This window comes from Garra rufa, chromosome 21, assembly GCF_049309525.1.
Source record: "Garra rufa chromosome 21, GarRuf1.0, whole genome shotgun sequence".
In the NCBI taxonomy this organism is placed as follows: Eukaryota; Metazoa; Chordata; class Actinopteri; order Cypriniformes; family Cyprinidae; genus Garra; species Garra rufa.
In genome coordinates this window covers 30,579,277-30,602,224 of record NC_133381.1, presented here as the reverse complement: position 1 = coordinate 30,602,224, position 22,948 = coordinate 30,579,277, and the positions used below count along the sequence as shown (strand labels likewise).

General features: G+C 33.8%; 1 protein-coding gene across 1 annotated transcript in view; it reads right to left on the bottom strand.

Moving 5' to 3' along the window:
- Positions 1-2,572: 2,572 nt before the first annotated feature.
- ezra (ezrin a) overlaps positions 2,573-22,948 on the bottom strand; it is a 30,506-nt gene continuing 10,130 nt past the window's right edge. The window contains exons 2-13 of the mRNA XM_073826504.1: positions 22,671-22,754; positions 15,323-15,418; positions 10,130-10,404; positions 9,361-9,444; positions 9,122-9,268; positions 8,750-8,846; positions 7,445-7,608; positions 7,069-7,199; positions 5,872-6,032; positions 5,650-5,742; positions 5,284-5,547; positions 2,573-3,321 (exon numbers count right to left, since the gene is read on the bottom strand). Of these exons, the coding sequence (XP_073682605.1) occupies positions 3,157-3,321; positions 5,284-5,547; positions 5,650-5,742; positions 5,872-6,032; positions 7,069-7,199; positions 7,445-7,608; positions 8,750-8,846; positions 9,122-9,268; positions 9,361-9,444; positions 10,130-10,404; positions 15,323-15,418; positions 22,671-22,754 (1,761 nt within the window). The 3' untranslated portion in view covers positions 2,573-3,156. The remainder of the gene's footprint in view (positions 3,322-5,283; positions 5,548-5,649; positions 5,743-5,871; positions 6,033-7,068; positions 7,200-7,444; positions 7,609-8,749; positions 8,847-9,121; positions 9,269-9,360; positions 9,445-10,129; positions 10,405-15,322; positions 15,419-22,670; positions 22,755-22,948) is intronic.

Genomic DNA, 22,948 nt, shown 5'->3' with positions numbered 1-22,948 from the left:
TAAACAAGTCCAGTGCATCCATCCATAATAAAACATGCCTCACACGGCTAAGGATGGTGAATAAAGGCCTCCTGTAGCGAATTGATGTTTTTGTAAGAAAAATATCCAAATCTAAAACGTAATAATCACTGAGTAAATAATGGGCTAATTTTAATTTTTGGGTGATTCTTTAAAGGTTCTTTATGGAACCATTGATGTCACAAAGAAGAGTGGGCGTGGTCATTTGTAAGTTTTATGAGTTTGGCTTCCTGTCTCATCCACATCCAGCTATTTTTAGCTGTACAAAACAGCTTGTTTGGCTGCTTGATATTGCAAATTGGTGTGCCTTATGTTATTTTAAGGTATTATCTGAATTATGAGCACACTGGTTTGTAGTGCAAACGGTTTTACCGTTTACTGCTCTTTGTTATTCTTCTCATTATTTCCCTACAGCAGCTAAAAAACCCAGAAGTCTCACCCATAGGCTTACTTCCACGTTGAACAATAAGGTGGATACAGATATTTTTTTGTCATTTTGACTAGATTTGATTTTCTTTTTCCTATAAATAGACTAAAACTTTGACTTTTTTCATAATTTTGGGGTATTAATTTCCCCCACCCTGTTACACTTTTAGTGTTCCCTGTCAAATATGACTGGCATACAAAAATTGCTTGTAAATATCTTATATTATTAAATATCATCTTTGAAGTTATATTATTACCAAATATTGCAGTCAATATTGTTTTCTTTCAGTTAAAATTCTATATTTCTTTTTATTTTTTAGGGCTGTCCCCTAATAGTTGACTAACCGCTAGTCGACAAGAAACGGCTTGGTCAACCAAAATTGTATTAGTAAAATCCACAAGGAAGTGGCGAAGTCACGCAGTCCATGACGGACAGATCGTTAATGGCTGGTCTATGTGGTAGTACAGTACATTGGGCAGGACAGCCAAACGCTCACCTATCATTCATCGACCTCAAATATGGCTTTTCATCTGAAATATGTAAGTAGTAGCAAGTACATGACCGCTCTAATGTTAACCTAGAAAAATGTCCACTATTGAAGTGTATGTGCGGAGTGTGGTGTGGTGTGTTCACTTGCTCTTAAAATACTCTTAAAATCATTTTTGGTCATCTTTCGAATCTGTAAAGACTCTATGTTTATTTGTGTGCACTCAGAATAACAACGAAACAATGTGCTTTTGTAAAATAATTAAAGCAAAAAGATGCGCTTTCTGCCGTCTTTGTCTCTGTAAACTTGAGCGAACTTCAAAACTCTGCGTATACTTGCCTTACAGACATGAAAGATATATCTATAGAGAGCGAAATGTCTACCTTCAAATAAACCACATAATTCTCAGATTATGTAATTCATATGAAAGAAGCATACAGGCACATCCACCACTGTGGAGATGATGAGTCGGTGTTGCCGACTTCATCTCTTAAGCTGAAAACAAAGAAAGCACTAGTTTACCAAGAAATTATTAAAATGTTAATGCAACCTCCTTGCAGTTTTTCTCTAACAAATTCATAATTATTATATCTGCCGTGTGCTGTGGCAAGCTTTTTTGAATGCGATTGAGCACTTATTAAGCTTTGTAGGCAATTAAAACCTCATTATTATGATTTATATGGTTTATTAAAAAATGTAGTCGACTAGTCAGCAAGAAAAATCTTTAGTCGAGGGCAACCCTATTATTTGTATTTCTTTGTGGAACTCATCAATTATAGGCTTTATTGATCTGAACATAAGCACCTCTTTTTAGTAAACATTGGCAAAATTATCTACAAATAATGCTTTTTTTTGACCAGTAACACTAAATTAGGTTCTCCTTGCATTTTTGAACAAGTTTGCTTATGTTTAATTATGCACAGATTCCTGAATTTAAAGCATATATCTAATCAGTCATCGACTGACTGACCAAGGTATCTCCAATAAAAAAAAAGTATCATAAATGCTAACTTATCAATGTAATTTGTGGTCACAACATACTGCACATGCGCAGATTCCTGAATGCAATAACTGTATCTATTAATCAGTAAAGAAATGAATCACAAATATAATTTGTAGTCACAACACTGTACATGTAGTCTATGGAAGATTTTTTTTTTTTTTATGGGAGGCTTTCAGGTAGCTAATGACAGCTGAAACGTTTTCCAGTGGAACACAGTAAACCTGACCCCTTGCACTGTTAGCTGACCCTTTGCATATTTTAACAAATGGTTTCCAGGCTTCATAAATTGTTGTCTAGCAACATAATTAACGTTCTAGTCCTTGAGTAAATATCAGTGGTCCTTTGTGGGCTTGTGCAGGAGCACCCTTTGCATAACAATTTGCCTTTAACAGCCTCTTTGCGCATTGCCGCAAATGAAACTGTAGTTCTTTTAATGGTCACGGCATAAGTGGAGGACATCTGGGTAAACAGACAACACAAACCTTTCTGCTATTCTGAACAATCCCGCTGCCAAGACATTATGCTCCTGTCCTCCTAGATTGCATTTTTTCTTTTATCTGAAAAACAACCTTCGGGAAAAAAAACATTTAAAAATAGCAACCATACAGTTTACATCCGACAGTAACTGGACAGCAGATTTAATTCAAATCAATTTGATATATTTATTTTCAAATATTACATAGAAAATATACACATCTAATTTACTATGCAGCATTTCTTTAATCAAACTCTGTTAAAACCATTGACTTGTTTGTTATGGCCACTATTTGATCACATTCATGTTTTAGATTTTTTTATTCTTTATCATGTTTCACTTGTTGTCCTTTTCAGCCTTTTTAACCATTAAACCTCCATTTTGTTTCATAACAAAACCACATTTTGAATGCAAAAGATCTTAAGTTAGCACTAACAAAAAGGTTCCCATAAAAGATTTCTCAAGCCAAAGCCTTTGGCACAATTAGCATAAATAAGATCTCAAGAATGTTCTCAAGGCAACATACACATCATTTTGGTGCCTTGAATAAGTGTGTTTTCCATATTTGTCTAAAGAAAAGAAAATAATAAAGCTACACTACTTGTGTAGTGTGTACAGACTGTGTAAATAATCCAGTCTTTTCAATGACAAGGATAAAGTGGGGCCATTTGTGGCAATTAGATGAATTCACCTTTGAACAGCAAGTGCTGCTGGTACTCGAGGTTTATTGGAGAATTTATCAGCCATTATAAGGCTTCGAACTCATCTATTCTCTGCTTGGTGTTGCCCATGCGGATCTGACGAAGCGTCTTGTACTTGTCCCTCCCGGCTTGTACGTTTTCGCTGTGCAGAATGTCGTTCTTAGTCTTCTTAGTGTTATCCCGCGCCTCGGCCAGCTCAGAGCTCAGGGCCTGAAAACAATTTAACATACTGTGAGTCATAATGTACATACCAAATTGGACAGCTGAAATTAAAAATTGAAATATGAGGTACAATTTATACTAGTGGTGCAACTAAATGAATGATTTAAGGTCAGTGCTACTGAACTAGACGTGCTGTTTATAAATGAACTGAATGAACGTGGCGTGTTATTCATATACAACTGTTATTCATATACAACTGTTTGAACAAAGTGTGTTTTTCATAAACAGACTAAAGTAATATTGACAATTCAAAACACCAAGGCTTGAAATTGTAAATAAATTGTAAACTGGTATAGTGTTTTTGAGCAGAAACTGTTGAATTAATGAATCAGTGACTCACTGGGGGGGATAAAAACACTCACCTAGTGTTGTAATAATGCAAACTAATAATGCAAAAAAAGATTTTAGTCACTGAGATGTGTCAAAATCCTCACTACAAGTAGGTGCTATGTGTGTATATGAATGTAAACAAACTGAAAGAAAGAATAAAAATTAACATATCTGAATATCTTTTATATATGAATATTTCATATCTTTTGAACAAATCTCCTGAATGAATGATAAAATTACTCATAATTCTCAAAAAAAAAAAAGTAAATACATGACCCACCTAATTATGTAACAATGTAACCTGCAGAAATATAACTAATCTGAAATAATCAGTGAATGAATCTGTTTTTAAAGCTTTAAACAAAAAAAAGACAGACAGAGATAATAAGATTTGTCAACTCTGTTTCTGAACAAATCTTTTGAATCTGGATCTGTTTTAGGTTATCAAAAAATTCAATGAGTCATTTAGATTCATCAAAATCCCCAATACAAGTATGTTTTATGTGTGTATACTTATATAAACAGAGATAATAAGATTGTTTTAATTTTCAACTCTGTTTTTAAACAAATCTTCTGAATCTGGATCTGTTTAGGTGATCGAAAGATTCAATTTATCACTCAGATGAATCAACATCCCCAATACACGTAAGTTTTGTGTGAGTATACATATATGAACAGAGATAATAAGACTTGTTTTAATTGTCAACTCTGTTTTTGAACAAATCTTTTAAATCTGGATCTGTTTTAGGAGATCAAAAGATTAAATGAGTCACTCAGATGAATCAAAATCCCAAATATAAGTAGGTTTTATGTGTGTATACATATATAAACAGAAATAATAACATTTGTTTTTATTATCAACTCTGTTTTTGAGAAAACCTTCTGAATCTGGATCTCTTTTAGTGATCAAAAAATTCAATGAATCACTCAGATGAATCTAAATCCCAAATTCAAGTAGGTTTTGTGTGTGTGTGTGTGTGTGTGTGTGTGTGTGTGTGTGTGTGTGTGTGTGTGTGTGTGTGTGTGTGTGTGTGTGTGTGTGTGTGTGTGTGTACGTATATAAACAGAGATAATAAGATTGTTTTAATTGTCACCTCTGTTTTTGAGCAAATCATCTCAATCTGGATCGGTTTTAGGTGATCAAAAGATTAAATGAGTCACTCAGATGAATCAAAATCCCAAATACAAGTAGGTTTTATGTGTGTATACATATATGAACAGAAATAATAATATTTGTTTTTATTATCAACTCTGTTTTTGAGAAAACCTTCTGAATCTGGATCTCTTTTAGTGATCAAAAAATTCAATGAGTCACTCAGATGAATCTAAATCCCAAATTCAAGTAGGTTTTGTGTGTGTGTGTACGTATATAAACAGAGATAATAAGATTGTTTTAATTGTCACCTCTGTTTTTGAGCAAATCATCTCAATCTGGATCTGTTTTAGGTGTTTAAAAGATTCAATGAATCACTCAGATGAATCTAAAGTTTTATGCCCTGACAGAACAAATCAATGAACGAATCTGAATGTGGTGTGATTGTGAATGTGATTAGGATGAATCACAATCCTCGCTGCTAATCCATACATAATTATATCTGAGTAATGCAATATGCATGTTACCATGAGCTGTTTCTGCACGCGCTCATTCTTCTCTGCCTCCGTGATGCGCTCCTCCTCATTGCGGTGGTCCTCAATGCCCTCCACTTGCAGCTCAGCACTGTAGGTGCTGTTGTTCTCCTCATGATCATCATGATCATTCTCCAAGGGTTCCTGCTCCATGGCCAGGGCCATGGGCGCAGCTATGGGGGCAGCAACCACAGGGGACGACATAACAAGCTGCAACTCCTCACGGGTCTTTACCAGATCGTCCTGTACCTCTTTAGCCTGAGAGAATTAAAGAGGTTCATTATAAGCAGTCTCCGTATTTTCCACTTTTCATCACTTTAACAATAGATAAAATAAAAAATCTTACTGTTCAAAACTCACCCTGCTTTGCCATTCATTGGCTTCTTCTTCCTTGACTCTCCTGGCTTCCTCCAGCAAGGTAATCTTTGCAGTGTATTCTGCCAGTTCTGTTGCCTATATATAAAAAAAGTTCAGTTCAGTATAAAAAAAAAGTTCTTCCCCATTACACATTCCATTAAAGATTACATAGATTTGTTGACAAAGGTGTGTTTTTCTCTGTGTGTAGAAGTGTCCCCCACTCACTAGTTGTTCCTGGTTTTTCATCTGGTCCTCAGCTTGCCTGGCAAGCTCTTCTTTAGCCATCAGTGCCGCCTGTCTCTCAGCCTCCAGGCGTGCTGCCTCCTCCTCCACCCGCCGCCTCTCTTCCTCCAGTATTCGTGCCCTCTCAAACTGGTCTTTCAGATCTGAACAATACACAAAATCAACCATAAGGGGGCAGCAGCTACTCAATTATACAACATTGTTTATTGCAAGCATGCATCTCCTCCAAGGAGGCAAGGGAGGCAGTGCCTTTTCAAAATGTTGGTTGTGAAAAAAAATACAGCATGAGGTTACTACCACCACACTTTACTTTTGGGATGGTGCTCTGCAGGTGATGAGCAGTTCCTGGTTTTCTTTCAAACATGATGCTTGGAATTGAGGTTCATCAGACCAGAGAATCTTGTTTCTTATAGTCTGAGGGTCCTTTAGGTGCTTTTTTTGCATTTTCAAGTGTGTTTTCATGTGTCTTCACTGAGGAGAGGATTGAGTCTTGCCACACCACCATAAAGCCCAGATCTGCATATATGTTCATGGAGCTCAACCAGAGTGACCATCAGCTTCTTGGTCACCATTCTTACCAAAGTCCTTCTCCTTCTACATCAATTGCTCAGTTTGGCCAGGAGACCAGCTCTAGAAAGAGTCCTGGTTGTCTCAAACTTCTTCCATTAAGGGTAATGGAGACTACATGCTTCTGTGAACCTTCAATGCAGTAGAATTTTTTCTGAACTCTTTCCCAGATGTGTGGTTTGATGCAGTCCTGTTTCTAAACTCTACATGCAATTTTTTTTTAAATCAGGGCTTTCCAGATCATAATCATTCTATTGAATTTGCCACAGGTTAACTCCACTCGGAGTGTAGTAACATCCACAAGCAATATGAATGCTCCTGAGCTAAATTTCAACTGTCCCAGATAAGGGTATGAATACCTATGCAATGGAATCATTTAAGTTTTTTATTTTTTATAAATTTGTAAAGATGTTAAAACCTGTTTTCTTGCTTTGCCATTATTGTGTATGGAGTGTAGATTGATGTGGGGAAAAAAGTTATTTAAAGCACATAACAAAATGTGAAAAAAATTAAGGGGTATGAATACTTTTGCAAGGCACCATATATCCCTTACTTGCATACTTTGATATACTTTTTATTGAATATATCAGATATGTAGTACAATGTTTTTACCTTTCTCAACCTTTTTGGTCTTCTCTTCAAACTGGAGAAGCTTCATCATCATCTCCTGCTTTTCTCTCTCCACCCTCTCCTTTTCCTTCTCTATTGCCTCTCTTTTCTTTTTCTCATTCTCTAGCTGGGCTCTGGGAAGAAAACAGGTCGCAAACACATTTAATGATGTACTCTTAATAAAAAAAAAATTAGAGGAGAATTTACAAAGTAAAAAATATAAATAAAACAATACAAAAAGTCAACATTTATTTATGTATTTCTTGGTCAATATAAATTCTAAAATGAGTGCCTTGACTGGTGTCTTGCTGTGCTCATCATTGCAGCTGGTCATCGGTATATAATGACGCACTCTGGGCAATGAACATTATGTTCTCACCTCTCCATCTGTCTCTGGTGTTTCTCCTCTCTGGCTTGAGCCTTCATCTGCTGCACCTCAATGGTATCAGGTTTCCTGCGCTGCATGTAAAGCTCATGGTTTCCCATGCACAGCTGCAGGATACGCTTGTTAATGCGCAGACGTGATGCATAGAACACAAAGTCCTGTAAGAACAAAAGAGAGAATAGAATGTGACACATTCATAATGTTTAATGAATAAATAACATGGCAAATATATTCTAACCAGCCAATTCTTTTATTGAAGTCAAAAGTTTACATACACCTTGCAGAATCTGCAAAATGTTAATTATTTCACCAAAATAAAAGGGATCATACATGCATGTTATTTTTATTTAGTACTTACCTGAATAAGATATTTCACATAAAAAATGCTTTCATATAGTCACAAGAAGAAAAAAAAAAAGCTGAATTTATAAAAATGACCCAATTCAAAAGTTTACATACACTTGATTTCTAATACTGTGTTGTTACATGAATGATCCACAGCTGTCTGCCTGAACAGTTAAACAGGCTACTGTTCTTCAGAAAAATCCTTCAGGTCCCACAAATTCTTTAATTTTTCTGCATTTTTCTGTATTGAACCCTTTTCAACAATGACTGCATGATTTTGAGATCTATCTTTTCACACTGAGGAAAGTTGAGGGACTGATTTGCAACTATTACAGAATGTTCAAAGGAAACACAATACATTAAGAGCCAGGGGTGAAAACTTTTGAACACAATGAAGATGTGTACATTTTTTTTTATTTTGTCTATATAATTTTTTTTTTCATTTAGTACTGTCCTTCAGAAGCTACAGAGGATACTTACAAGTTTCCCAGAAGACAAAATATTTACCATAATCTTCAAATTTACAACCCCTGGCTTTTAATGCATCGTGTTTCCTTCTGAAGCATCAGTGAGTGTTTGGACCTTCTGTAATAGTTGAGTATGAGTCCCTCAGTTATCCTCAGTGTGAAAGATGGATCTCAAAATTATACAGTCATTGTTGGAAAGGGTTCAAATACACAAAAATGCTGGAAAACCAAAGACTTTATAGGACCTGAAGGATTTTTCCTGAAAAATAGGTGGGCAGTTTAACTGTTCAAGATGAACTGGGTCATTTTCATAAATGAAACTATTATTTTCTCTTGTAAACTATATGTAAACATCTTTTATGTGAAATATATTACTCAGGTGAGCACTAAATAAAAAAAACAGATGCATTTTGTATGATCCCTTGTATGACCCACATACAATAACATCAGGTTAAAAAAAGACTAAGTCATTCATGCAAATACTTACAGGAGCTTTTTTGTCAATGGGTTTGATTATAAACTTCTTGTCACTGAAAGAGATGTTCCTTATTTCACTCCAAGGAAACCCAATCTTAGGAGTCAACCTAAGTAATCAAAAACAGCCTAAATGTATTTCATGCAACTGTTTGTGTTTGTCAACAAACATAACAAAAATCACAGACTTTGTGGCCCATTAGTCCTCAGGTGCAGTGACCTCTCCATAATAAGCACTATGTGTTCGTGTTGACTTGTTTGGCTTGTTGTGGGTTTGGACTCCACAGGTCATTAACCACACAGTCATGACCAGCTGACCCTAATATCCCCAACCAGCCTGACACTGTTTCTTTACAATCAGGACTCCCTCACAAAAAGTGCTTACCTGTCTTCTTTTTCATAGATGTTAAGTCCCAAAGCATCTACACCTAACCACAGGTCTGTTCCTTTCTTGTTCTTGATGTCGAAATAGTTGACACCATACATTTCCAAATCCTGTGAGATCTTTAGATACTCCAGCATGGAATCTTCCCTGGTGTCACAAAATATGTGGTAAAAATGTAATGATAAACTTGTAGAGCAAAATGAATGGGAGCTGAATTGGAGCATATGAGTCAAACTCACTTGGGAATGCCTCTGTGCTCCTCATGCCAAATCTGAATCCTCTCCTCCCATTGTTCTTTAGAGAGTTTGTGCTGGTCAAACACTCTGAAAACACAGAATATCAAATCAACACATGTTTTCTTAATGCAATTAACCATGGTGTTATTACAAACACAACGGTTACTATAGTTAAACCATGGTAACAGAAAATTAACCATGGTTTTGCTACACTAGCCATAGTTTAACCATGGCATTTGAAGTAAAACTGTGTTTATACAAACGGAAATCAATCCACCAATAAACACTGTTACTACACATTTACTATAATAAAATCATAGTTAATTTTTGTTAGGGTTTTGGTAGAATCATATGACTACAGTGACCATATAACGTAATATATTTGGGGCCAAAATATGAATAAAATAACATTTTCAAGATTTCACATAATAAAAACGGTCGATTTCTTTTTTATCATTAACTTACAACATCTTTGTTTCTATTTTTGTCTTCTCACAATAATTTCTGTCTATTTAAAATCTTCAGAGTATGTTTTCTTTATCTGTAATTAAAAGTGGTAAAAAATGGCAAAGTTCACCACCAAACCCAATCAAATACACCTGAACTAGCTAATTAAGATCTTCAAGAACACTTGATAATTACAAACAGGTGTGTTGGAGCAATACTGGAACTGAACTCTGCAGAAAAGCAGACTTCCAGGAACATGAATCACCATTTCCATTGGCTGACTCATTAGAATGCATTGAATTCATGTTTTTTGAGCAGAGCTCACCTCTGAGGCAGAAGCCGCTCGTTCGCTAGGTATCCAGATTTGTGGCTATCCGGTAAGTGGTCTCCAAACTTGGATTGAACAGCATAAGAGGCCAGCAGAACGGCGGTCTCTGGTGGGCAGTACATCTCATCGCTCAAGATGCCTTCCTTCACTTGCAGGAAGAAGAGCTTTTTTGTGATATCCTGAATCAGCTCCTCAGCCACATCTTCAGGGTAGTGCTTGGCCCGAAACCTAAACTGCAGAGGGTTCTCTTGCTTCACCTCTTGAGAGGACACCTATGATATCAGAATATGAAAAGTCAATATTGGGTTGAAGTGTACAAAATGTTTGTTTTAGAGAGCTTTCTACATAGACAGCAACACAACTACTACGTTCAAATCCCAGAAAGGAAGTAAGGACTGCAAAGACCACACTGGAAGAGAAGAAATTGTTGAATAAAATCATTGTTTTCTTTGTGCACAAAAAGTATTATCGTAGCTTCACAAAATTAAGGTTGAACCACTGTCACATTGACTATTTTAAAGAAGTCTTTACTACCTTTCTGGGCCTTGACTGTGTCAGTTGCATTGCCATCTATGCAGGGTCAGAAAGCTCTCGTATTTCACCAAAAATATCTTAATTTGTATAACAAAGATAAACAAAGGTCTTATGGGTTTGGAACGACACGAGGGCGCAAATCTGACTTTTTTTCTCTCCGAATTGTGGGTTATAAACTCCCAAATCTGACTTTTTTTCCTCCAAATTGTGAGATATAAACGCAAATCTCACTTTTTCCTCAGAATTGTGGGATATAAATGCAAATCTGACTCTTTTTTTTAGAAATGTGTGATATAACCTCGCAATTGCGAGTCATAAAGTAAAAATTGCAAGACGTAAACTCGCAAATCTGACTTTTTTCTCCGAAATGTGGGATATAAACTCCCAAATCTGACTTATTTTTTCTCTAAATTGTGAGATATAAATGCAAATCTGACTTTTTTTTCTCAGAACTGTGTGATATAAACTTGCAATTGCAAGTTATAAAGTAAAAATTGTGTGATATAAACTTGCAAATCTGACTTTTTTATCATAATTGTGATATATAAACTTCAAATCTGACTTTTTTACTCAGAATTGTGTGATATAAACTCGCAATTGAGTGTTATAGTCAAAATTGTGAGATGTAAACGCACAAATCTGACTTTTTTTCTCAGAATTGCAAGATATAAACTCCCAAATCTTACTTTTTTCTAAGAATTGTGAGATATAAACGCAAATCTGACTTTTTACTCAGAACTGTGTGATATAAATTTGCAATTGCGAGTTATAAAGTAAAAATTGTGTGATATAAACTTGCATATCTGACTTTTTTATCATAATTGTGATATATAAACTTCAAATCTGACTTTTTTCTCAGAATTGTGTGATATAAACTCGCAATTGAGTGTTATAGTCAAAAATGCGAGATGTAAGCGCAAAAAATCGGACTTTTTCCTCAGAATTGTGGGATATAAACGCTAATCTGACTCTTTTTTTCAGAATTGTGGGATATAAACGCAAATCTGACTCTTTTTTTTAGAAATGTGTGATATAAACTCCCAAATCTGACTTATTTTTTCTCTAAATTGTGAGATATAAATGCAAATCTGACTTTTTTTTCTCAGAACTGTATGATATAAACTTGCAATTGCAAGTTATAAAGTAAAAATTGCAAGACGTAAACTCGCAAATCTGACTTTTTTCTCCGAAATGTGGGATATAAACTCCCAAATCTGACTTATTTTTTCTCTAAATTGTGAGATATAAATGCAAATCTGACTTTTTTTTCTCAGAACTGTGTGATATAAACTTGCAATTGCAAGTTATAAAGTAAAAATTGTGTGATATAAACTTGCAAATCTGACTTTTTTATCATAATTGTGATATATAAACTTCAAATCTGACTTTTTTACTCAGAATTGTGTGATATAAACTCGCAATTGAGTGTTATAGTCAAAATTGTGAGATGTAAACGCACAAATCTGACTTTTTTTCTCAGAATTGCAAGATATAAACTCCCAAATCTTACTTTTTTCTAAGAATTGTGAGATATAAACGCAAATCTGACTTTTTACTCAGAACTGTGTGATATAAATTTGCAATTGCGAGTTATAAAGTAAAAATTGTGTGATATAAACTTGCATATCTGACTTTTTTATCATAATTGTGATATATAAACTTCAAATCTGACTTTTTTCTCAGAATTGTGTGATATAAACTCGCAATTGAGTGTTATAGTCAAAAATGCGAGATGTAAGCGCAAAAAATCGGACTTTTTCCTCAGAATTGTGGGATATAAACGCTAATCTGACTCTTTTTTTCAGAATTGTGGGATATAAACGCAAATCTGACTCTTTTTTTTAGAAATGTGTGATATAAACTCCCAAATCTGACTTATTTTTTCTCTAAATTGTGAGATATAAATGCAAATCTGACTTTTTTTTCTCAGAACTGTATGATATAAACTTGCAATTGCAAGTTATAAAGTAAAAATTGCAAGACGTAAACTCGCAAATCTGACTTTTTTCTCCGAAATGTGGGATATAAACTCCCAAATCTGACTTATTTTTTCTCTAAATTGTGAGATATAAATGCAAATCTGACTTTTTTTTCTCAGAACTGTGTGATATAAACTTGCAATTGCAAGTTATAAAGTAAAAATTGTGTGATATAAACTTGCAAATCTGACTTTTTTATCATAATTGTGATATATAAACTTCAAATCTGACTTTTTTACTCAGAATTGTGTGATATAAACTCGCAATTGAGTGTTATAGTCAAAATTGTGAGATGTAAACGCACAAATCTGACTTTTTTTCTCAGAATTGCAAGATATAAACTCCCAAATCTTACTTTTTTCTAAGAATTGTGAGATATAAACGCAAATCTGACTTTTTACTCAGAACTGTGTGATATAAATTTGCAATTGCGAGTTATAAAGTAAAAATTGTGTGATATAAACTTGCATATCTGACTTTTTTATCATAATTGTGATATATAAACTTCAAATCTGACTTTTTTCTCAGAATTGTGTGATATAAACTCGCAATTGAGTGTTATAGTCAAAAATGCGAGATGTAAGCGCAAAAAATCGGACTTTTTCCTCAGAATTGTGGGATATAAACGCTAATCTGACTCTTTTTTTCAGAATTGTGGGATATAAACGCAAATCTGACTCTTTTTTTTAGAAATGTGTGATATAAACTCCCAAATCTGACTTATTTTTTCTCTAAATTGTGAGATATAAATGCAAATCTGACTTTTTTTTCTCAGAACTGTATGATATAAACTTGCAATTGCAAGTTATAAAGTAAAAATTGCAAGACGTAAACTCGCAAATCTGACTTTTTTCTCCGAAATGTGGGATATAAACTCCCAAATCTGACTTATTTTTTCTCTAAATTGTGAGATATAAATGCAAATCTGACTTTTTTTTCTCAGAACTGTATGATATAAACTTGCAATTGCAAGTTATAAAGTAAAAATTGTGTGATATAAACTTGCAAATCTGACTTTTTTATCATAATTGTGATATATAAACTTCAAATCTGACTTTTTTACTCAGAATTGTGTGATATAAACTCGCAATTGAGTGTTATAGTCAAAATTGTGAGATGTAAACGCACAAATCTGACTTTTTTTCTCAGAATTGCGAGATATAAACTCCCAAATCTTACTTTTTTCTAAGAATTGTGAGATATAAACGCAAATCTGACTTTTTACTCAGAACTGTGTGATATAAATTTGCAATTGCGAGTTATAAAGTAAAAATTGTGTGATATAAACTTGCATATCTGACTTTTTTATCATAATTGTGATATATAAACTTCAAATCTGACTTTTTTCTCAGAATTGTGTGATATAAACTCGCAATTGAGTGTTATAGTCAAAAATGCGAGATGTAAGCGCAAAAAATCTGACTTTTTCCTCAGAATTGTGGGATATAAACTCACAAATCTGACTTTTTTTCTCCGAATTGTGAGATATAAACGCTAATCTGACTCTTTTTTTCAGAATTGTGTGATATAAACTCGCAATTGCGAGTCATAAAGTAAAAATTGCAAGACGTAAACTCGCAAATCTGACTTTTTCCTCAAAATTGCGGGATATAATCTCCCAAATCTGACTGTTTTTCTCAGAATTGTGGAATATAAACTCCCAAATCTGACTTTTTTTTCTTAGAATTGTGAGATATAAATGCAAATCTGACTTTTTTTCTCAGAACTGTGTGATATAAACTTGCAATTGCGAGTTATAAGGTAAAATTGTGTGATATAAACTTGCAACTCTGACTTTTTTATCATAATTGTGATATATAAACTTCAAATCTGACTTTTTTCCTCAGAATTGTGGGATATAAATTCCCCAATCTGACTTTTTGTCTTAGAATTGTGAGATATAAACACAAATCTGACTTTTTTCTCAGAACTGTGTGATATAAACTCGCAGTTGAGTGTTATAGTCAAAATCTGACTTTTTTCCCCCTGAAGGACATAAAGATGAGTAATTAATGACAGAATTTTCATTTTTGGGTGCACTATCCCTTTATTATACAAAGTGAATGACTATATGGCAATGCTCTGCACTGTGTTTATTTAGATGCTATGATACAATGGAGATATCTTAGTGACAGAACAGTAATACATATATAAGAGAATTGCACTGCATTGTTAGCAACAATCTTAAAAAGTGTCATATGTTGCAAGCATTCAACAGATGCAATCACATGTCAGAAAGTAAGCCTTCAGAGCAGTAAATGTAAGAACCCCAACCTATAGATAACATGTTCTTAGAATGTTCCTGTGCTGTTTCTAGGGTGTTTGTGTGGTTGTTAGGGTGGTTAAATACTGACTAATGTCGAAAGAGCCCACCCCCACGTTTCTGTGATATTTCAGTCTATAGATATGGGTTGGGTGCCAGTAAATCAATGGGATTCTTTTGTCTGTTTTATCATAAAATTGTCTCTACAGCAAGCTTTATAAATTCCCTCCTCATTAAGCTACACAATTTATGGTATCATTTATTCATTAGGGTTAAATAATAATAGTAACCTTGATTGCCTTAGCAAATGCTACTAATTAAATACATGCATGACATGTATAAACATTAAGCATTCATTAGTTCTTGTCTAACAACATAGTGCAGGAAAATGTTCAAAAACAAAATCAAGAATACCTTTTTGTCCAGTTTTAGCCAAGTCATAATGCCTTTGGTGTCCATGTACTGCAGACCAAAGTACCAGGTCTCACGCACACCCACCGTCTTAACCACCTGAATACATCAACACAGGGTACAATTTAATCAGTTATATGTAACTAACCCAATGCTAAATGTATAAGTACAAACTGTGATATCAATTATGGTGTACACTTGAAGGAACACTCCACTTTTTTTGGAAATAGGCTCATTCTCCAACTCCCCCCGAGTTAATAAGTTGAGTTTTACCGTTTTTAAATCCATTCAGCCGTTCTCCTGTTCTGGCGATATCACTTTTAGCATAGCTTAGCATAGATCATTGAATCCTATTAGACCAATAGCATCACGTTCAAAAATGACCAACAAGTTTCGACATTTGTCCTATTTAAAACTTGACTCTTCTGTAGTTATATCATGTACTAATACCGGAGGAAAATGTAAAGCTGCGATTTTCTACCCTGCTGAAAAAACCAGCATATGCTGGTTAGGTATGTTTTGGTGCTGGGATGCTGGTTTTAGCTGGTATATGCTGGTCCTTAGCTGGTTAATGCTGGTCCTTTGCTGGTTTATGCTGGTCATGTTGCTGGTCAAGGACCAGCATAAACCAGCAAAGGACCAGCATTAACCAGCAACATGACCAGCATAAACCAGCAAAAACCAGCAAGGGACCAGCATAAACCAGCAAAGGACCAGCATATACCAGCTAAAACCAGCATCCCAGCACCAAAACATACCTAACCAGCATATGCTGGTTTTTTCAGCAGGGTAGGACAATAAGATTAGGAACTACACTTCCATTTGGCGTAATAGTCAAGGAAGTTTGCCGCCGTGATATAGACGCATCAGGCGCAGTAATATAACACAGCACATGTGCAAATGCTAAACTAGCTGGGAACTAATTTCAGGCGCTGTGTGATATTACTGCGCCTGCTTCGGCCAAGTTACGGCAGCAAACTTCCTTGACTATTACGCCAGAATGGAAGTGTAGTTCCTAATTTTATCGGCCTAGAAAATCGCAGCTTGACATTTTTTGCCAGTATTAGTACACAATATAACTACAGAAGAGTCAAGTTTTAAATAGGACAAATATTGAAACTCCTTAGTCATTTTTGAACGCGATGCTATTGGTCTAATAGGATTCAATGATCTATGCTAAGCTATGCTAAAAGTGATATCGCTAGAACAGGAGAACGGCTGAATGGATTTCAAAACAGTAAAACTCAACTAATTAACTCGGTGGGAGTTGGAGAATGAGCCTATTTCTAAAAAAAGTGGAGTGTTCCTTTAACACATAATCACCTCAGCACTTGATAAACAAGCATGACGTTATGCTGTAGGCCAAACAGTGGAAGTCTCTCCTCTTAGATTAGAATAGGTACTCTACACTAAAACTTCATGCTATCAACAGGGAGGGAAAATACCATCTATCCTGACTTCTTATCTGTTACAGTAGGTGTGTGTAAATAGGCAGAGACGGTGTCCTCCACCTTGGTCTTGTATTTTCCATATGTCCTGTCATACCATGAGGCTCACCAATCACCATCTAACAAGGTAGTTTAGAATTAGTAATCTGAACAGTATCTGAAAAATGATTGTGACCATGAGCATGAATTCGGGTGTGACTAAGGTGATTAAAATGCTTTTGAAATTGGTTACCAACTGTTACTTTTAGTAATACAAGTTACTACAAGTTGATGAGTCATTGTGATAGAACAAAATTAGTGCATTTAGATTGCATAGTAGTGCAGAGTAGTACAAATAGTTATCTTGGGAGGAGGTTTTATTCATAGTTTGGGGAGAATCTTAATTTTTAATCTTAATGTTCACTGATCTGTATATAAAGTGCAGGGAATTTAGCCTTAGTTTAATCCTGTAAAACCTGACATATGAAATCATAGTCAGAAAAATCTTATTTTAAAAAATTACTTGTAACTGTAACTCAATGAGTCCTTGATAACAGTAGCCTATGGTAGTAACCTCTGAATAAAAAATGTAAAAATGTAATTGTGACTTTTAGTCTCAAAATTATGACTTTTCCCTCGCAATTGCAAGTTTATATCACGCAATTCTGACTTTTTTTCTAAGAATTGTGAGCTATAAATGTGCAAATCTGACTATTTTCATAATTGTAAGATATATATGTGCAAATCTGACTTTTTTTCATAATTATGTGATATAAACTAGCAACTGGGAGTTCTTAAGTCAAAATTGCGTGATATAAAATCTGACTTTTTTCTCAGAATTGTGAGATATAAACTCAGATCTGACTTTTTTCTTAGAATTGCGAGATGTAAACTTGCTAATCAATTTTTTTTCTCAAAATTGCGCAATATAAATTTGCAAATCTGACTTTTTTCTCAGAATTGTGAGATATAAACTCATAAATCAAATTTTTTTTTCTCAGAATTGTGAGATATAAACTCATAAATCTGACATTTTTTTCTCAGAATTGCATGATAACTCACAATTGTGACTTTTTCTTCTCAGAATTGCAAAAACATAAATGCGCAAATCGGACTTTTTTCAAATAATTGCTTGATATGAACTCGCAAATCTAACTTTTTTCTCAGAACTGCTTGAAATAAACTCGCAATTGCAAGATATGAAATAGCAAATCCGACTTTTTTTCAGAATTGTGATATAAACTCGCAAATCTGACTTTTTTCATAGAACTGCGAGATATAAACTCGCGAATCAGATTTTTTTTCTTAGAATTGCTTGAAATAAACTCGCAACTGCAAGTTACAAAGTAAAAATTGTATGATATGAAATAGCAAATCTGACTTTTTGTCAGAATTGTGATATAAACTCGCAAATCTGACTTTTTTCAGTGAATTGTAAGACATAAACTCGCAAATCTGACTTTTTTCTCCTAATTGTAAGACATAAACTCGCAAATCTGACTTTTTTTCTTCTAATTGTAAGACATAAACTCGCAAATCTGACTTTTTTCTCCTAATTGTAAGACATAAACTCGCAAATCTGACTTTTTTTCTCCTAATTGTAAGACATAAACTCGCAAATCTGACTTTTTTTCTACGAATTGTAAGACATAAACTCGCAAATCTGACTTTTTTTCTACGAATTGTAAGGCATAAACTCGCAAATCTGACTTTTTTTCTACGAATTGTAAGACATAAACTCGCAAATCTGACTTTTTTCTCAGAATTGTTTGATATAAACTCGCAAATCTGACTTTTTTTCTACGAATTGTAAGACATAAACTCGCAAATCTGACTTTTTTCTCAGAATTGTTTGATATAAACTCGCAAATCTGACTTTTTTCTCAGAATTGTAAAATATAAACTCGCAAATCTGACTTTTGTCAGTGAATTGTAAGGCATAAACTCGCAAATCTGACTTTTTTCTACGAATTGTAAGACATAAACTCGCAAATCTGACTTTTTTCTCAGAATTGTAAGACATAAACTCGCAAATCTGACTTTTTTCTCAGAATTGTTTGATATAAACTCGCAAATCTGACTTTTTTCTCAGAATTGTAAGACATAAACTCGCAAATCTGGCTTTTTTCTCAGAATTGTTTGATATAAACTCGCAAATCTGACTTTTTTCTCAGAATTGTAAGACATAAACTCGCAAATCTGACTTTTTTTCTACGAATTGTAAGACATAAACTCGCAAATCTGACTTTTTTTCTACGAATTGTAAGACATAAACTCGCAAATCTGACTTTTTTTCTACGAATTGTAAGGCATAAACTCGCAAATCTGACTTTTTTCTCAGAATTGTAAGACATAAACTCGCAAATCTGACTTTTTTCTCAGAATTGTAAGACATAAACTCGCAAATCTGACTTTTTTTCTCAGAATTGTAAGACATAAACTCGCAAATCTGACTTTTTTCTCAGAATTGTAAGACATAAACTCGCAAATCTGACTTTTTTTCTACGAATTGTAAGACATAAACTCGCAAATCTGACTTTTTTCTCAGAATTGTTTGATATAAACTCGCAAATCTGACTTTTTTCTCAGAATTGTAAGACATAAACTCGCAAATCTGACTTTTTTTCTACGAATTGTAAGACATAAACTCGCAAATCTGACTTTTTTTCTACGAATTGTAAGGCATAAACTCGCAAATCTGACTTTTTTTCTACGAATTGTAAGACATAAACTCGCAAATCTGACTTTTTTCTCAGAATTGTAAGACATAAACTCGCAAATCTGACTTTTTTCTCAGAATTGTTTGATATAAACTCGCAAATCTGACTTTTTTCTCAGAATTGTAAGACATAAACTCGCAAATCTGACTTTTTTTCTACGAATTGTAAGACATAAACTCGCAAATCTGACTTTTTTTCTACGAATTGTAAGACATAAACTCGCAAATCTGACTTTTTTTCTACGAATTGTAAGACATAAACTCGCAAATCTGACTTTTTTTCTACGAATTGTAAGGCATAAACTCGCAAATCTGACTTTTTTTCTACGAATTGTAAGACATAAACTCGCAAATCTGACTTTTTTCTCAGAATTGTAAGACATAAACTCGCAAATCTGACTTTTTTCTCAGAATTGTTTGATATAAACTCGCAAATCTGACTTTTTTCTCAGAATTGTAAGACATAAACTCGCAAATCTGACTTTTTTTCTACGAATTGTAAGACATAAACTCGCAAATCTGACTTTTTTTCTACGAATTGTAAGACATAAACTCGCAAATCTGACTTTTTTTCTACGAATTGTAAGACATAAACTCGCAAATCTGACTTTTTTTCTACGAATTGTAAGGCATAAACTCGCAAATCTGACTTTTTTTCTACGAATTGTAAGACATAAACTCGCAAATCTGACTTTTTTCTCAGAATTGTTTGATATAAACTCGCAAATCTGACTTTTTTTCTACGAATTGTAAGACATAAACTCGCAAATCTGACTTTTTTTCTACGAATTGTAAGACATAAACTCGCAAATCTGACTTTTTTTCTACGAATTGTAAGACATAAACTCGCAAATCTGACTTTTTTTCTACGAATTGTAAGACATAAACTCGCAAATCTGACTTTTTTTCTACGAATTGTAAGGCATAAACTCGCAAATCTGACTTTTTTTCTACGAATTGTAAGACATAAACTCGCAAATCTGACTTTTTTCTCAGAATTGTTTGATATAAACTCGCAAATCTGACTTTTTTTCTACGAATTGTAAGACATAAACTCGCAAATCTGACTTTTTTCTCAGAATTGTTTGATATAAACTCGCAAATCTGACTTTTTTCTCAGAATTGTAAAATATAAACTCGCAAATCTGACTTTTGTCAGTGAATTGTAAGGCATAAACTCGCAAATCTGACTTTTTTCTACGAATTGTAAGACATAAACTCGCAAATCTGACTTTTTTCTCAGAATTGTAAGACATAAACTCGCAAATCTGACTTTTTTCTCAGAATTGTTTGATATAAACTCGCAAATCTGACTTTTTTCTCAGAATTGTAAGACATAAACTCGCAAATCTGACTTTTTTTTCTACGAATTGTAAGACATAAACTCGCAAATCTGACTTTTTTTCTACGAATTGTAAGACATAAACTCGCAAATCTGACTTTTTTTCTACGAATTGTAAGACATAAACTCGCAAATCTGACTTTTTTTCTACGAATTGTAAGGCATAAACTCGCAAATCTGACTTTTTTTCTACGAATTGTAAGACATAAACTCGCAAATCTGACTTTTTTCTCAGAATTGTAAGACATAAACTCGCAAATCTGACTTTTTTCTCAGAATTGTTTGATATAAACTCGCAAATCTGACTTTTTTCTCAGAATTGTAAGACATAAACTCGCAAATCTGACTTTTTTTCTACGAATTGTAAGACATAAACTCGCAAATCTGACTTTTTTTCTACGAATTGTAAGACATAAACTCGCAAATCTGACTTTTTTTCTACGAATTGTAAGACATAAACTCGCAAATCTGACTTTTTTTCTACGAATTGTAAGGCATAAACTCGCAAATCTGACTTTTGTTCTACGAATTGTAAGACATAAACTCGCAAATCTGACTTTTTTCTCAGAATTGTTTGATATAAACTCGCAAATCTGACTTTTTTCTCAGAATTGTAAAATATAAACTCGCAAATCTGACTTTTGTCAGTGAATTGTAAGTTCTAAACTCGCAAATCTGACTTTTTTCTCAGAATTGTTTGATATAAACTCGCAAATCTGACTTTTGTCAGTGAATTGTAAGTTCTAAACTCGCAAATCTGACTTTTTTCTCAGAATTGTAAAATATAAACTCGCAAATCTGACTTTTGTCAGTGAATTGTAAGTTCTAAACTCGCAAATCTGACTTTTTTCTCAGAATTGTTTGATATAAACTCGCAAATCTGACTTTTTTCTCAGAATTGTAAAATATAAACTCGCAAATCTGACTTTTGTCAGTGAATTGTAAGTTCTAAACTCGCAAATCTGACTTTTTTCTCAGAATTGTTTGATATAAACTCGCAAATCTGACTTTTTTCTCAGAATTGTAAAATATAAACTCGAAAATCTGACTTTTTTCTCAGAATTGCTTGAAATAAACTCGCAACTGCGAGTTACAAAGTAAAAACTGCAAGATATGAAATATTAAATCTGACTTTTTTTCAGAATTGTGATATAAACTCGCAAATCTGACTTTTTTTCAATGAACTGTAAGATATAAAATCACAAATCTGACTTTTATCTCAGAATTGAGATATAAACTCGCAAATCTGACTTTTTTCCTCAGAATTGCAAGTTTACATCTCAGAATTGTGACTTTATAACACGCAATTGTGAGTTAAGTCAGCATTGTGAGATATAAACTCGCATTTGTGTCTTTTTCCCCACTAAATTGGATTTTTTAACTTGCAATTCAGACTTTATTTCTCGCAATTTTGAGTTTATATCACTCAATTCTGAGAAAAAAGTCAGAATTGTAAGTTTATATCTTGCAATTCTGACTTATAACTTAAAATTGCAAGTCAGAATTCTGAGATAAAAAGTCGCAATAACCATGTTTTTTTTTATTCATAAGTAGCAGCCTACTTATATAAAATGTATAGAAATATCAGTTGTCTATGTCTCCCAATATCTCCTCTATATACCTCCAAAAAAGATCATAATACATGTTCAAATAAATCTTCCACAAAAGTCTAATGCATCACATTTTAAAATGAATGTTTTTTAAACAATAATGTATGAATATTCAAGTAAACCTGAAGTTGCTAAAGTCAATATATGTGTGCATGACACAGTAAGCTGTTTAGACTTAAAAACCACATAAGACAGCTGATTCCTCACATGCCGTCTCACTGACAGATTTCAGGAGCCTTTGGCCATTGCTCACCTGCTCAAAGAGCTGTTTGCCTGTTGTAACTGACTGGATTGCAAATTCCAGCTCGGCGTCCATTGTGGTGACACGGACATTGATCTGCAGAGAACAAACATAAGTGAATGTTTTTCCATTGTTATTGAAACAAGCATTCGAGTCAATTAAAGCAAAACGGTGTTGGTATTTGCACAGAAATATGAAATATGCCATTACAAAAGAACAAATTGTTGGCCAAAAAATGGTAATATAAATAAATATTGCATTTAGTAAACACCTTAATTACATTACAGCAT